At 39.3% G+C, this 15186-nt stretch overlaps 1 protein-coding gene across 1 annotated transcript in view; it reads right to left on the minus strand.

The window, feature by feature from the left end:
• ESF1 (ESF1 nucleolar pre-rRNA processing protein homolog) overlaps positions 1 to 15186 on the minus strand; it is a 37225-nt gene that overhangs the window by 19976 nt on the left and 2063 nt on the right. Inside the window, exons 2-7 of the mRNA XM_063316352.1 lie at positions 13776 to 14400; positions 10815 to 11215; positions 8668 to 8781; positions 7061 to 7161; positions 4437 to 4589; positions 1950 to 2064 (exon numbers count right to left, since the gene is read on the minus strand). Coding sequence (XP_063172422.1) covers positions 1950 to 2064; positions 4437 to 4589; positions 7061 to 7161; positions 8668 to 8781; positions 10815 to 11215; positions 13776 to 14364 — 1473 coding nt within the window. The 5' untranslated portion in view covers positions 14365 to 14400. The remainder of the gene's footprint in view (positions 1 to 1949; positions 2065 to 4436; positions 4590 to 7060; positions 7162 to 8667; positions 8782 to 10814; positions 11216 to 13775; positions 14401 to 15186) is intronic.

Raw genomic sequence — 15186 nt, forward strand, 5'->3', positions numbered from 1 at the left:
TATTTCCTCACATCATACCAAGCCATCAACCACAATGGCTAGGCTTATGCAACACGTTGAGCCAAAACCAAGCCATGCACATGTTGGTTTAGCACATTGTATAAATTCTAGTCACAATTTGTATGCATGCTTGGTTATTTCAAACAAATCACCATACCAATGCCAGTCCTAATTCTGGGCCATAAGAGACTCAGTTGCAGAGCTAACTGTAATTTACAACCGAAGAGAATTCTGCAAAGCTCTACCTTCAAGCACTGGCAAAATATCATGGAAGCAAAATGTATTGGGTAAGGAATGGAAGCCTATATAGATGAATGACCCCAGGCTGGAGTGTTAGGTCCCACTTTCTTTATAGGATGTCAGAGCAGTTCTAACTTTCTTTGGAATACAGCAACTAACACTAGTGAGAGAAGACTGTCAGCAGCTGTGCATATATTTTGTCATCCTTCTTATTTTCCTTTCCTCAGGTTTATCAAGACAGTGGAGTATTTTAGTCACTTGGGCCATGCTATAGCAACAGTAACTGGGACTGAAAGGAGAGGACGGCTATGATCTTTGGAGACAGGTAGGAAACAGGTTACTAGGACAACAGACTAAATCACAGAAAGGTTTGCCCAGAGCCTTTCCCGTTATGGAGCCTTTCCGGATAATAACTACATGCACTTGGTTATTTCATTCCAAAAAACAAGGTTTGAAAACAAGCTTTCATTTTTAAATTAAACATTCAGGTTCTCCTAATACCAGCCTTGCACTATCAATAGATGGTATACTTATAATGCACTTTGAAACACAGCTTCTCAAACCTGAGCCCCACTGAGTTCCATGGGATCAATTCATGGTGGCCATGATAAAGAAGGCTGGGAACTGTTCTCCATCTAGAGAACCAAAGGTTCCATCACTGATTCACTGGACTGCAGCCTCAAGCAATGAACCCATGCTTGTCGCCCCAAAAAATACTCCCCAATTCTATCATTAATTTTAAAAAAAAGACTAAAAAGGATGAAGTACAGGCAGCCTTGGTATATACAATCTATCCAAGCTTGATAGAGACCAGACCTCAATAAACAAGTACAGATTTTCATGCATCCATGGGTCTGAATGGTTTTCTGTTGTTTCATGTGTTCCCAAAATGGCAAACTGCCTTTTGTGCAAGCATAAAATATGTTTTTTCAGGGTTAGGTTGTCTGCTCAATGCATTTGCTGCTACTGCTGCTGCTCCTCCTCCTCCAATCATGGTGCATCCCACAGGGTAAGCTGTGAGCCATGTGAAACCCTCCAGATGGGAAATCCACTGAAACTGAACAAAGAGGAAGCACACATACTTTGCACAGACCACCTTTATGGAATGAAGTGCTTGTGGAACAAAAAGGACAAAGACAGGCTTTGGAATCTCCAATTCCCATAGACTGAACTTCTTGTTCTTACTCTCTCTCCCTCTCACACACACACACACACACTCAATTCAATTGATTTTATTACGGTCACTGACCAGTACAGATATATATATATATAGAGAGAGAGAGAGAGAGAGACATAATAAAGTTATTGTCCTTTGTGGTTTGTTACAGTAGAATGGAACCCCCTTCGAGTCACAAGGACCACCTGTACTTTCCAGACTTTCTTACTCTACTTACAAAAGCAGTCCTTAAAAAGTCACACACTAAACAAACAAACAAAAACAAGTAATGTAAAGCTCGCATGACATCTTCATTAAATCAGAATTATAACAAACTGCTGCCCTATTATTTGGTTATACAAGTACTACTATCCTCTCCGAGAAGAGCAGAGGAAGCAGCCTATTTTGCAAGATCATTTATATTGCATCAATACATATGGATTGTTTCCCCCTTCTATCTACACTGTGACCATGGCTATATTTACATAATTTACAAATTAAACACACAAATCTACACTAATTCTGAATAGCTATAAAAACATTGTTAAGGTACCTTTGATGTTGCCACAGCAGCAGATGTGAAGTACTTTGGTTTATAAGCAGCCCCGTCCACTTCAGAGGCCATGTCCTTTGGCTCATCATCAAATGTCACATCATCTGGAATAAATCTTAGGAGCCAGAAGAAAATAGCTCATTATTAAAACAATTATTCCAATGCCTCAAAGGGACAAAATTGATAGGCCTAGCATCTTTCAAATCAGTATTAGCTGTGAAAAAAAAGAACAGTTGTTTTTCAGGCTCTGGATAAGAGAAGGAAGAGTGACAAAATGAAAGTGTTAACCCCTTGCTCAGGGCAGGAACTGAAAAATGATACTAATCCTATCACCAAAGCTAAAAACATATAATCTGGAGGACAATCCTGACCACTTGCCATAGCTTTTCTCCAGCGGAGAGGGGAGGACTCTAGTTCAGTGACAGAAGAAATATTTTCTATACACAGAAGATTCCAGGTTAAATCCCAGGCAATTTCAGTTGAAAGGGACCAGCAAGAAGGGATGGAAGAATAAAGACATGAATCAGAGAATCAGACTGATATGGGAAAGATAGCTTAAACCTAGAGATCAGCAATGAGGTCTGCACTGCCGTTGCATTACCATACATCTCATCCTATTTTTATTTATTTATTTATTTATTTTTATTTATCAAATTTGTCACCGCCCATCTCCTCCTACCAGAGGGACTCTGGGCAGTTTACAACAATAATCAATAAAACAATACATATACAATAAAATTACAATATATGAAAATACAATATCTAAAAATACAGTTACAACTAAACAATACTTATAGATAAAAATAGAATCCCAATGGCAGATAATAATTCATTCCTTGTATGTGATGAGCACTCTACAGCACTAGCCATCCCCAAACATGATGACTCCCCTCCCTGCCCCAAGCCAGGTGGCAGAGCCAGGTCTTCAGATTCCTCCAGAAGGCCAGGAGTGAAGGGGCTAACCTCACCTCCGGGGGTAGGATGTTCCAGAGGGCGGGAGTTACTGCAGAGAAGGCCCGCTTCCTGGCAGGGCCGCAACCGGGGGGGGGGGGGCAAGCAGAGCATGTGCCCCAGGGGGGGCACCAAAATGAGCACAGGGGGGTGCCAAAATGGGCGCAGAATCCATGTTTGCCCTGAGTGACACAGACTCTAGTTGCGGGCCTGCCTCTTGGATCCCGCCAGACGGAATTCTCTCACTGAGAGGATCCGCAACATGCCCTCTCTGCATGATTGGGTGGGATGGGTTGACGTAACGGGGAAGAAGTGGTCCCTCAGGTAACCTGGCCCCATGCCATGTAGGGCTTTAAAGGTGATAACCAACGCCTTGAATTGGACCTGGAAGCAAACTGGTACCCAATACAGCTCACGTAGCAAAGGTGTTACATGTGCCCTTCTAGGGGCACCAAAGATAGCCCACGTGGCTGCATTCTGGACTAGCTGTAGCTTCCAGATACTCTTCAAGGGTAGCCCCATGTAAAGTGCATTGCAATAATCTATATGGGAGATTAAAAGGGCATGAGTGACTGTCTGAATGGCCTCCCGATCCAGGAAAGGGCGTAACTCGTGCATAATACGAAGCTGTGCAAAGGCCCTCCTGGCCATGGCTGCCACCTGCTCTTTGAGCAGGAGCTGTGAGTCCAGGAGGACTCCCAGGTTATGTACCAGGTCTGTCTGGGGCAGTGCAACCCCATCCAGAACTAAAGATGACAATGTCCCGGATACGGAAGAGCCATTAACCCACAGCCTCTCCGTCTTACCAGGGTTCAGCTGAAGCCTGTTGTTCCCCATCCAGACCCCTACAGCCCCCAGGCACCTGGAAGGGGCAGCCACAGCATCACTTACTTCCCCCGGGATGGAGATGTACAATTGAGTATCATCAGCATATTGATGATACCTCATCCCATGGTGACGGATGATTTTATTTTTAAAGGATCCTGTTTCATTGAATATAATTTCTAAAAGGTATCTTCTCTCTGTTTAGAAGCTGAAAACCAACTGGAATACTCAGAAAGTGCAAAAGAAGGTAGGCAACTATTTTCCATCCATACATTAATCCAGGAGGTATGGATCATATCAACAGGCAATTTCTTTAACCATCCCTTTCTTTATCTTTCTGCAGCCCTCCTGTTATGTCCGATCACAACTCTATCACTTCCTAGCCCGCATGCCCAATAAGCAGGAATTACAAGAGTAGTGACTTAGTATAACTGGCAGGCACTAGTTGGGATAAACTGCTTTAAAGCACAGATGAGCAACTTTGCCAAACATTTTGTGTTTTACATGGATTTGAGACACATGGGTCAGATGCAGTTTGGTCAGAACACCATCAAGAGAACATGGGGAAATTAAAGATTTTTCTGTATCAGGGAACCCAGGTTACATTCAAAGTCATGAAAGCAAACTTTCACATTCCCCTTGCTTGGTAAAGAGAAAGGTAATTAGAAGTTTGTCATACCAGATTAACTATTAAAAACTAATATGCGATACCTTAAGTCCACAAAAGAATAGCTGCTTTCAAATTCCAATCCATCACACTCTTCATATATTTTATTGGCTGTTTCAGGGGAGTCACAGTCAACTACTGCATAGAAGTATCTAAGTCGTTTGAATTGATAGTCTCTCAATTTCTCCTTATAAAGGCTACAAGGGATGAGAAAAATAATGTTAGAGAAAAGGAGGCACCGAGAAGCAATCTACTGTCACCTAATTTCCAGCTTAAAAGGGGAAAACATTTGTTGGATTAAAACATGGTGATAATGGATACCCTTTTTCCTCCTGGTATTTGCAGGGATAAGAGAATTTGCAAGATTTGTATACCTTAAATACCATGCATCTGCTTGGTAGTCCTCTGTCTGGGATATAAAGAGCAAATTTATCTGCAACTTACAGTCACCCAAAGGAATCTGTTTTTGTGTTCACATTTCTGCTTTGAACAGTAGTTCCTTAAGCCATACCTTTTAAAAAGCCCCTCATTTTCAAAAGCAGCTGCTGTCTGAGAGTTACGGGTTCAGTGTTACACAAACACACTGAACTATTAACAACCCTCTTTGAATCTCAGCTGTGGGTTTTGCATCGTTTTCTCCCTAATGGTACAATGCCAATGCATAGCATACCTGTACACGAACGGATAAAAGTTATCAGCCAGCTAAGGATCTAACATCAGGGCTAAAAGAGGATTTTTAAAAAGTCAGCAAGATGTAGAACTAATTTAACTATATTTGCCTTCCATTAAAAAAAAAAGTCAAGGGCAAATTTATTTTTATTTTAGAAAAGCATATACTGCTCTTCAAAAGAAAGCTTTTGCTGCTGCTTCAGCTGTGCTAGCCAATCATACCTCTGTTCTGAGAAACTTAAATGTCACAATATTTAACATCATAAAACTTTTCCTGACAAAATCCAAATACGTATCAATGTTATTAATACAGCATACTTTTTGTTCATTATACAGTACTTCAACAAACAAGGGGCATACAAACTGAAAATGAAAAGTCCTCTGGAAAAGTGCCTACTGTTGATATCATCTGAGGCATGTAATAAACTTAGGATGTGTAGTAGTAATAGCAATGAACAAATAAAATAACCAAAGTGCCCTTCACACACACTTCAATTTTTTTACTGAATGATTCACATATGCCTATACCAATAAACTAGTGAAATCTACATACGGAAGGAGAAAGATTCCATCTAGTGGTAAAACATATTATACAAAATTCCAGAGTTATTTTAGATAATGAGAAGCATCCAACTTTTAACTACAGCCTCAAGGATGCATTAAGACAGTGCTTCCCAAAGCTTTTCCTTCATTTTCCAAAACCACTTAGCATTTTTACCCAATGTAGGTAAAACCCTTTAAGTCAATTTAAATGTCCCCGTTGTGATTGGGTAATGGGTTTGTGTATCGTTTTCGAAAGAAAAGCCACTTTTGTCCGATTTTGGGTAATTTACCCAGGTTTGGGAAGCACTGTCCTAATGTATGAGGTATGAGAAATCAGACAGCAAATGTGTTCTCTTAGTTCATCGATACAGGGAAAAATCCTAACATCACCAGAAAGGATTTTCTTGTGTGTTTAAACAGACCAGTCTTATATGTGTGGTCCTTGGTCACTGTTGTTTTAAGAAGGAGCAACTTCAACTGACTTTGAAGTGATATGTATTCAGTTATGGGCTTGGCTGAGAAAGCAGAGTTAAGTTCTGATTTGACGACTTTCACCTTCCAATCTTTTTCATGGCAAGAAGCTTTGTAGCTTTCCAATTAAACTGTGGCCTGCCTCCATAATGTTTCCAGCCAGGCATCGTGGGAAGCTCATAAGCAGGACCACACCAACAACTGCACCCTCTCATTCAGGTTTCCCAGCAACTAACATTGAGAGGTATACTGCTACCAATGCTGGATGTAATTAATAATTACCATGATTATTGCCACTGGTAGCCTTATTTCACACTGAATTCACTTTTAAAGCTAACCAAATTGATGGACATCATTATATCTTCTGGAAGCAAATCCTAAAGAACTATGTTCAAAAGTATTTCCTTTTATCTATTCCAAATTCTTCACCATTCATATTCACTGGACAACTATCACGGGCCTCCCCTCACTCACCCTTTTTTAAAGCTTTTTTTTAAAAGCAAACAATGGATTCATTTTTATAGGCAGGTTATTCCAATCAATTATTGCTACTCTCTGCCTTCCGTTCTTTAGCAGTAAGGTAAGCTTTCTTCTTACTACGTTACTACTACATTTGCCCAGGAGTCACAATTAAAATGAATGTCTTGAATGCTAATCAGTTTAAAATATTTTGCCCAGAATTTTCCGAAGTCTATTTAGAAATAGGGAATATTGAAAAGAAAGAAAGAAAAGCCCACTACCCATAATCTCAGGGTTTAGCATTACATAGCAGGCAAAAGCAACCCTGGAACCAAACTTATGGCCTATGTTCACTATGACCTATGTGTAATAGTACATACTGTAGGCACTTAATGAATAGAGAAAAGGATGGGCATATTTAGTGCTCCCAACTTTGCGATGGAGCCTGGCAGATGCCCATTCCATGCCCATTCATAAGGAATAAAGCATGCAAAGAATCATCAGAAGTTCAACAAACAAGAAATACCTGTCTTTTTCTGTGACATTTTGAGGAAGGCTTAATAGTTCTGCAGGGCCTTTCAGTTCCTCCTCTTTCATTCTCTGTTTTCCAAACTCTGAAGGGTAAATCTAAAAAGAATAACAAAAAGATACACACCAATTATATCATATAAGTTGAAAGTGGGATGGCAGCTTCTTATATTTTCCCTGCCATCAAACTACCAGGATTAACGCAGAGATCACTAAAGCTATGAAAAACTGAACAGAAAAAGGAAGTCTCCATTTTTATTTTTGTTCCCTCTGATCTTTACAGAAAAAGCCTCATTTGTAGTTGTCAAATACTTGAAAATAGATGGCAGTAAATGGCACATTTTAAAATATTTAGACTCTTACCTATCATTTTAAAAGCAGTAAACTCTGAATATAAGTATCTTCACTGTTCTCCTTCTATGCCTTTCCTTTTCTATTTATTTCTCCATGTAAGAGAAGAGAGCTACCCCAACAATTTTGTTTTTCATAAAGTAAGGTATGAGTTCTAGCATCTATTGTATCATCATTACAATTATACTCCATTTAAGAATCCTACCCTCAGAGCAGAACTGAGAAATGATCACACCCCAAATTACAATTTTTTAAGTACAAAGTAATTTGCATTCTTTTACTGTTCCTTTTTATATTGACTTTGGGAAGGAATCCTCTTTTGTGCCACAATCAATAATAATCATGGCCAGAGCCTGCCTATATATATGCACACAGACTTATCAACAACATAACTTCAGTTAACTGCTTTCAAGTGATTCAGAAGAAGGGTATGAATATCTTGGCAGAACAGCTAGTTAGACTCTTATGCCACCACTGCCCAGTTAAAAACAAACGAAAATACATATTCTGAATCTGAATGAATACACACAGACAAAATATTTCTGAAGCTTAACTTCATATAACTTTCATCCCTAAGGATTAAATATCCACTCTGGATATTTTCCATTTGCCTACTTTTTTCTAAATCTAGACAAGTGTTTCCCAGAATGTGGTCCAAGACCCAGTATTGGTTCTTGTTAAAAAAAAAATCTTTAGAAAATATACAAGTAATCATTCTCTTTGTTGGAGAAGATGCCTGAGAATACTGTGGACAGCCAGGAAATCAAACAAATGGATCATCAAACAAATCAATCCAGAGTTCTCCCTTGAGGCACGAATGACCAGGCTCAAATTGGCCTACTTCGGACACCTTATGCGAAGACTGAGCTCTCTGGAGAAGGCTCTAATGTTGGGAAAGGTGGAAGGAAAGAGAAGAAAAGGACGACCAGTAGCAAGGTGGATGGACTCAGTTACAGTGGCGATGGGAGCACCGTTTGAAGATCTGAAAGTCCACGTTAGGAACAGATGGTCATGGAAAAAACAGTATGCGATTGCTAAGAGTTGACACTGACTTGATGGTACATAATCAATCAATCATTCTCTTTCCCTCTCTGATCAGGGTGCTGCAGCTGTAGTCTTGCCAGCGCTCCAGTCCAAGGGAAAGAGGAAACTGCTCCCTACAAAACTTCTGCCAGTCTATAATCAAGATGACAACCAGGTATTTATTTCCCTGGCTGTTGACGATCTGTACAGGTATTTATTGCAAGTGCTCACCTTTACAGAAAAAATAACACCACCTTTGGGTGTAAATGAGTTAAGTAAAGCCAGTAGGTCTTTTGCCTTCAATTGATCCCAATCCATGTTACAAACTGCCAGTCTGTGTGTGATCTGTATGAAAGAAAAGTAATTTGTAATAGGACAACAGAGGTGCACTGAAACATTATGGCTGAGCCTATCACTCACATAAAGTTTAGCTGTGAATTTAGGCTTGTATATAGCAGGGGGAACCACAGTTTAATTGGAAAGCTACAAAGCTTCTTGCACAAAGTCCAGAGAGAAGACTGACACAAAGAGACGGCAGTAAATTCATGCACAAAAGCATGGAGACAAAGGGACAGAGAATGGATAAAGACAGGGTTTTTTTTTCTGCTCCTAATAAGAGACTGAATAAAATAGTTGTGAAGATTTGAGATCTAGTATGACATACATTCCCTATCTAAGTTCCTTGGGATAATAGTGGAAGATTCCTTTCTCCTCTACTCAATTTACAGACTGAGAAAATGTCCCCCCCACCCCCATGTGTGAATGGACAGCTTGTTTGATATACACAAAGAGGAAACTGCTTGGAAGACACTCCGCCCTAGTTTGGGTGAGCGGGTGCAGTGGCACCTAGAAGCGGCAGGTTGCCAATACCAGCTGTGAACACCACACAGGCTGAGCAATTGGACTGTAAAATAGGAAGCTAATGTCCAAACTCATCTCACACATGAAGCTCCTTGAGTAAGTTCTACTCTGACTCTTATTCTGTACAACAAGCATGTGGAACCTTTCGGGTGCAAGGGAAGTTGTGGGTAACGCCTTTGGAGGGGCCAAAAGTTGCATTAAGTGGGACAATGACATGGAGTGGCAGAGTGCTAGGCAAAGTGGAGGTGAAACAGCATACACAAGGGCTTTTTAAAAATGTATATAGGTCTATTCTAGAATTTATATACCAGTTTTATTAATGGTGTGTTTGCACAACTAAAATATAAATCAGGTTTACTGAATCACAATGGTTTTGCTCATGCAGTTAAGCTCAGGCCAATGTCAGATCCCTCCGATCAAAAGGTTCACAGAACCCCTTATCGGAGCATCTTCCTTTGGTCTCTTATCACTGGGAACAGACTCCGTGTCACCAGATGGGAGGGGGTGCTGAGTTGGAGTATGAAGTGGATCATTATGGCTAGGAATTTATGGTGTTCACATGTCAAGGCCAGAGAGAGGAGATACACCAGAGAGCCACCTGGATTGAGAAGGGGGGTGACATACTTTAATGGGAAGTGGGGGAAAAGTAATTATGTGAATGCAGTTTTAAATGTAGGTTTGCACGGGAACTTTCCATTCGCAGCTTTGCTCTTGTGCTGGTCATTTCGCTTATTAAAGCAGTAAAAGGGGCTTGGACTCTAGACTGTTATTGTGTGAATGCTTGAATGTGCCAGTGCTTACAGCCAAATCACATCTCATGGCCCTATACCCAGTACACTAAGAGATAACATGGCTTGTTTAGTTTCAATTTAGCCATTCTGGTCTTCCAACCACAGTTTATGGTTTAGTATGCTCTGTAAAGACACAACAGTTTTCCCCTCAAAATGGCAGGAAGCCAGTGCTGATGTTTGGAAACAATATTCTGTAATTTGGCAGTGCAGTTAAATGGGGTTTCAGGAACTCAGGTAGCCTGCAGAATGCCAATCCTTGCTATACACACTAATCTAGAGGAAGCTGAACTAAGCTCAGCAGGGCTTCCTTTTGAGTCAACATACATGGATTGCATTACTAAAGGCCACCATTTGTAACCAAGGCCACCATCCTATGGATGCTACCTGGGAATACACTTCTCTGAATTCCACATGGCTTTACACTTAAAATAAATATGAATATGAATAGCATAGAAGTGAGGTAAGAAATGAAAAGTATTTTGGATATTGAAAATAGCAGTGAAATAGTACATTAAAGTCACGAAGAGTCGGAAGCGACTAAACGAATAAACAACAATAGTACATTAAAATAACTGGCCCTTTTAAGATCCATTAAATAGGGCAAGTAACTAGTAGCCCTCCAAATGGTTTTGGGATAATCCATCATCCCTGCTCATTGACTACCCAGAGTTGATTCAACCCACATCTAAAGGATCGTAGATTGCTTATTGCTATCATTAACCTTACCTGATCTGCTTGTGGGGCACCTTTCCCCAGTTCCCCCCACTCATGTATAACTTCAGGGCCTTTGGGAAATATCTCCAACAAATCATTTTCCTCTTCATCCTCGGAGCTGGTTTCAAGATTACCTTTCCCCCTTGCCAAATCTGGCCCACTGTCATTTTCATCACCATCTGTTTGACTTTCAGTCACTGATTCTTCTTCATCTTCTGAACTGCTTCCCTCTCTTGTTCCTCCATCATCTCCCAAATCACTTTCCTCTTCCAGATCACTATCATCTTCTAACTTATTTTCCTCTTCACTTTCCCCACTGCTTTTTGATTCTTGGAGATTAGAACTGTCTTCAACTTTACAACTTTTATTTTTCATATATGCTTTCTTGACATGGCTGGCAGAGAAATCATTTGCTAAATGAAAGAAGACCAACAGGACATTTCATATATTTGCATTATAATTCTTCTGCAAAGGAGAATTCATGACAATAACTTTCCCCCTATTCCTAAAAAATCCACACTGCAGTCTAGTGGTTTTGTAAAAAAAATAAATAAATTGAAAACTTAAGAGCTTTGGCAAATTGAGTATGTCATTTTACCCAATAATAGCTTATAAATAGCATGTTTATAACTGCCAAAGACAATTACCCATTTTCCCCAAGTGGTTAAAAGAAATTCCCATAATAGTGTCACCTCAAGATGCCAGGAGTGCCTCGAAAAGATAGTTGTTTTCTCCTGCCCTGCCTGAGTCCTTAATTTTTGTCTAAACAGACTTATGAATTGCAACAAATTAAGGTGCTAATATATTGGCCACTTTACATTTCTAAAATTGTGTATGTGTAAAGAGCTATACAAATTTATATTAGGAATCCTATTATTTTATACACAAGTATCCTGATTATACTACACTGCAAGATAGATAGATAGATAGATAGATAGATAGATAGATAGATAGATAGATAGATAGATAGATAGAGGATAGATTGTCATAGAAAAATATGTGGTTGCTAGGAGTCAAAAATGACTTGATGGCACATAATCAATATATACAGTATAGTATGAATGAGATATCTGACTTAAACCAAACCATTCCAACTGGAAACAAAAAAAATATATCCAGCATCTAAAGAATTATGGCAATATAAAACAGATAGTCAAATACTAGAATCACTTGACAGATAGTCAAGCAGGATGAGAACCAACATCTTAATAACACCAATAAAACCACTATATTCAGTGCCTCATTCCAAAGCTGAGTGTACTATCATAGCAGATCCATTTCTCCAGCCATTTTCTTTGGGGCAGTTAATGACCAGCATCTATTAAATTCTATGGCCTTATGGCTATTCTCTTCACTGGGACCAGGCATATGTTATAAACCTGAGAAGTCATCAGCTACTTAATGGTGTGGGTGGCATAGTTCAGAGCTCTGTTTTCTTCAACTATGCCTCAGGGAAGATCATGGTTCCCTAACAATATGCAGGTGCTCTGTCAGCTAGTTGAAGATTCAAAAGAAGTGTATTTTTGTGTCTTTCAAATTCACTAGCTTTAAATCACAGGAAGATTCTGGTAGCTCCCCCGTCCAATGTCATATTGAAACTGAATAAATTTCAGTCCTCAAAGCTGTTTGGAAGAAAAGTCACAAAGAATATGAGCTTTTTCATGAATAAGCATAATATACCTTAGTAAAAGTAGTTTTTCAGTACTCACTACAACTAAGACCAAATGTCAAAATAGATGGACATTTACACTGACTTCCTTTAACAGATTTCATTCCAGACACTGATGAAATAAGATGTCATATACAAGCTAACAGAGAGCCAGTTTGGTGTAGTGGTTAAAGGCATCAGGCTAGAAACTGGGAGACTGTGAGTTCTCTTCCTGCCTTAGGCACAAAGCCAGCTGGGTGACCTTGGGCCAGTCAGCCCTAGGAAGCAGGCAATGGCAAACCACTTCTGAAAATCTTAAGACTGCAGACAGAACAGGCAGAAAAGGAGTCAACACTGACTCAAAGGCACAAAAAAAAACCCCCAATAACCCCAAACTCATACATCCTGTTAACATTTATAATCAAATTACTAAATATAAGGGAAATTATTAAGTATTACTAAAACATGTTTTACATAAAGAAAAATGAATAGTGTTATTCATTAGTACATTATTGTGTTGTGTTCTGTGGCCTTGAAATTTTTAATAACAGTTTAAGGGAACAGGCCTAGTGACATTACAATATGTAGTAGATTTCTTTGGAAAGACTGTATGATACCCTGCCGCAGTCCCAAACAGTGCAGACTTTATAGCCAGCTAGATATTATCATCTATTTTAGAAATCAGATTTATGTCATCCATGTCTTCCAAAGATTTTAACCATTTCCCCACTGATTTCATTTGTAAGTACACATCAGGTCAAAACAGAACCCTTTCAGAAGTATGCTATTAACACATGATTTAGACCAGAAAAGACCACTATTACGCTAGTTTTGGTATACCGTAATACAATAATCTGCAACCACGTACGGCTCAGGCTATCCTATTATTTTAGTAGCCAAGACAGAAAAACACATCAGACTCTTCCATATGCATACAACCTCTTTGGGATATACTGTACATCACTAAAAAACAAGGGAGCCAAACAAACAAGTTCCTCTGTTTTAATGGTTTCGGAACCAGCCAAGGCTAATTTCAAAATATGATAAAGGATTCCTGTCATGTTCTGAAGTTAGTAATTCATCTTTTTAATTTAGATGAAATGACTAATTATTGTTATAAAATTCCTGTTTTGAGAAGAGAAGGCAAGGGACTGTATGCAAAGAGAGGAGGTTTGTATATATCTTGGCTTATTCTAAGATTTGATTGTCCAAAGCAAGGCGATGAAACTTACTTCCAAGGAGCAATAGACACAAACCTGATGCAAGTGACAATTACATTCAACCAACCTTATTCACTATTTTATGGCCTGGATTATTTTACTTACTGTAATTTCCCATTGCTTTTTCTTTTACAATTTTCCTTGAAGATTTTTTACATATACTCTGTTTAGAAATTTCATCATAACTGGAATTGTTCTGCTTTGTGGACGCAACTGTGAGGTCTTGTGGAAATTCAGTTGCATTTTTCTCTTTTATATCCTTTTCAGGTTTAGATGATTTGCCTTTCTGTCCTTCAGTTTTTAAAATATCTGACTGTGAGACAGGTGAAATCTTATCTGCCTGCTTGCTTGCTTGCCTACCAACAGAAGACTTTTGGGAGCTTTTTTCCCTTTTAGATTTGACCTTTTTCTGATTTGTTTTCTTTTCAGTCTGCTTACTATCAGTCTCTGAAATATCAGAATCTGAATCAGAAAGGTCATAAAAACGTTTCAGGTCCTCTGTAGAGTTGCGATTAATCGGTCGACCTCGCTTATCCACAGTATATCTCAACTTGAATTTTTTGTCATGAAACATAGCCCGAAATCTTGAATCAATTTTGATCTTGCGGTCCTTTTCTGGCATTTCCCAAAATCGAGGGTCTTTTGTGATGCGAGAAAACCTCTTGTCACTCATGAGTTCCTTCTTAGATTCCATTCTTGCTTTTTTAAAAAATGCAACAAATCTGAATTACTGAAAAGAAAGAAAAATTAAATATTATATCATAAAATAATAAATGCTAGCTTCTAAAGTTAAAATAGTTCATGTATGATAACAAAGCAGCATTCAATAAAACAAGACTGAAAACACTATTTTTGATAAGAGATTTTCAGAGAAGCAAATGGTAAATAATAAAGCACATTTAATCTTCCTCCTTCCACTCATATTTTCAACTTCCAATAAAACTAAAATTTAGACAAGACCATGATGGCAAATAGAAGGGGAAGAAATGGAAGCAGTGACAGATTTTATTTTCTTGGGCTCTAAGATCAGCGCAGACGGTGGCTGCAGCCATGAAATTAAAAGGTACCTGCTCCTTGGGAGGAAAGCTATGACAAACCTAGACAGCATATTAAAAAGCAGAGACATCACCTTGCCGACAAAGGTCCCTATAATCAAAGCTATGGTTTTCCCAGTAGTGATGGCTGTGAGAGTTGGACCATAAGGAAGGCTGAGCGCCGAAGGATTGTTGGAGCTGGAGAAGACTCTTGAGAGTCCCTTGGACTGCAAGGAGGTCAAATCAGTCAGTCCTACAGGAAATCAACCCTGACTATTCATTGGAAGGACAGATACTGAAATTGAAGCTCAAACACTTTGGCCACCTAATGCAAAGAGAGGACTCACTGGAAAAGACCCTGATGCTGGGAAAGACTGAAGGCAAAAGGAGAAGGGGATGGCAGAGGATGAGATGGTTAGATAGCATCACCGATGCAATGAACATGAATCTGCGTAAACTCCAGGAGACAGTGGAGGACAGGA

This window comes from Candoia aspera, chromosome 1 (genome assembly GCF_035149785.1).
Source record: "Candoia aspera isolate rCanAsp1 chromosome 1, rCanAsp1.hap2, whole genome shotgun sequence".
In the NCBI taxonomy this organism is placed as follows: Eukaryota; Metazoa; Chordata; class Lepidosauria; order Squamata; family Boidae; genus Candoia; species Candoia aspera.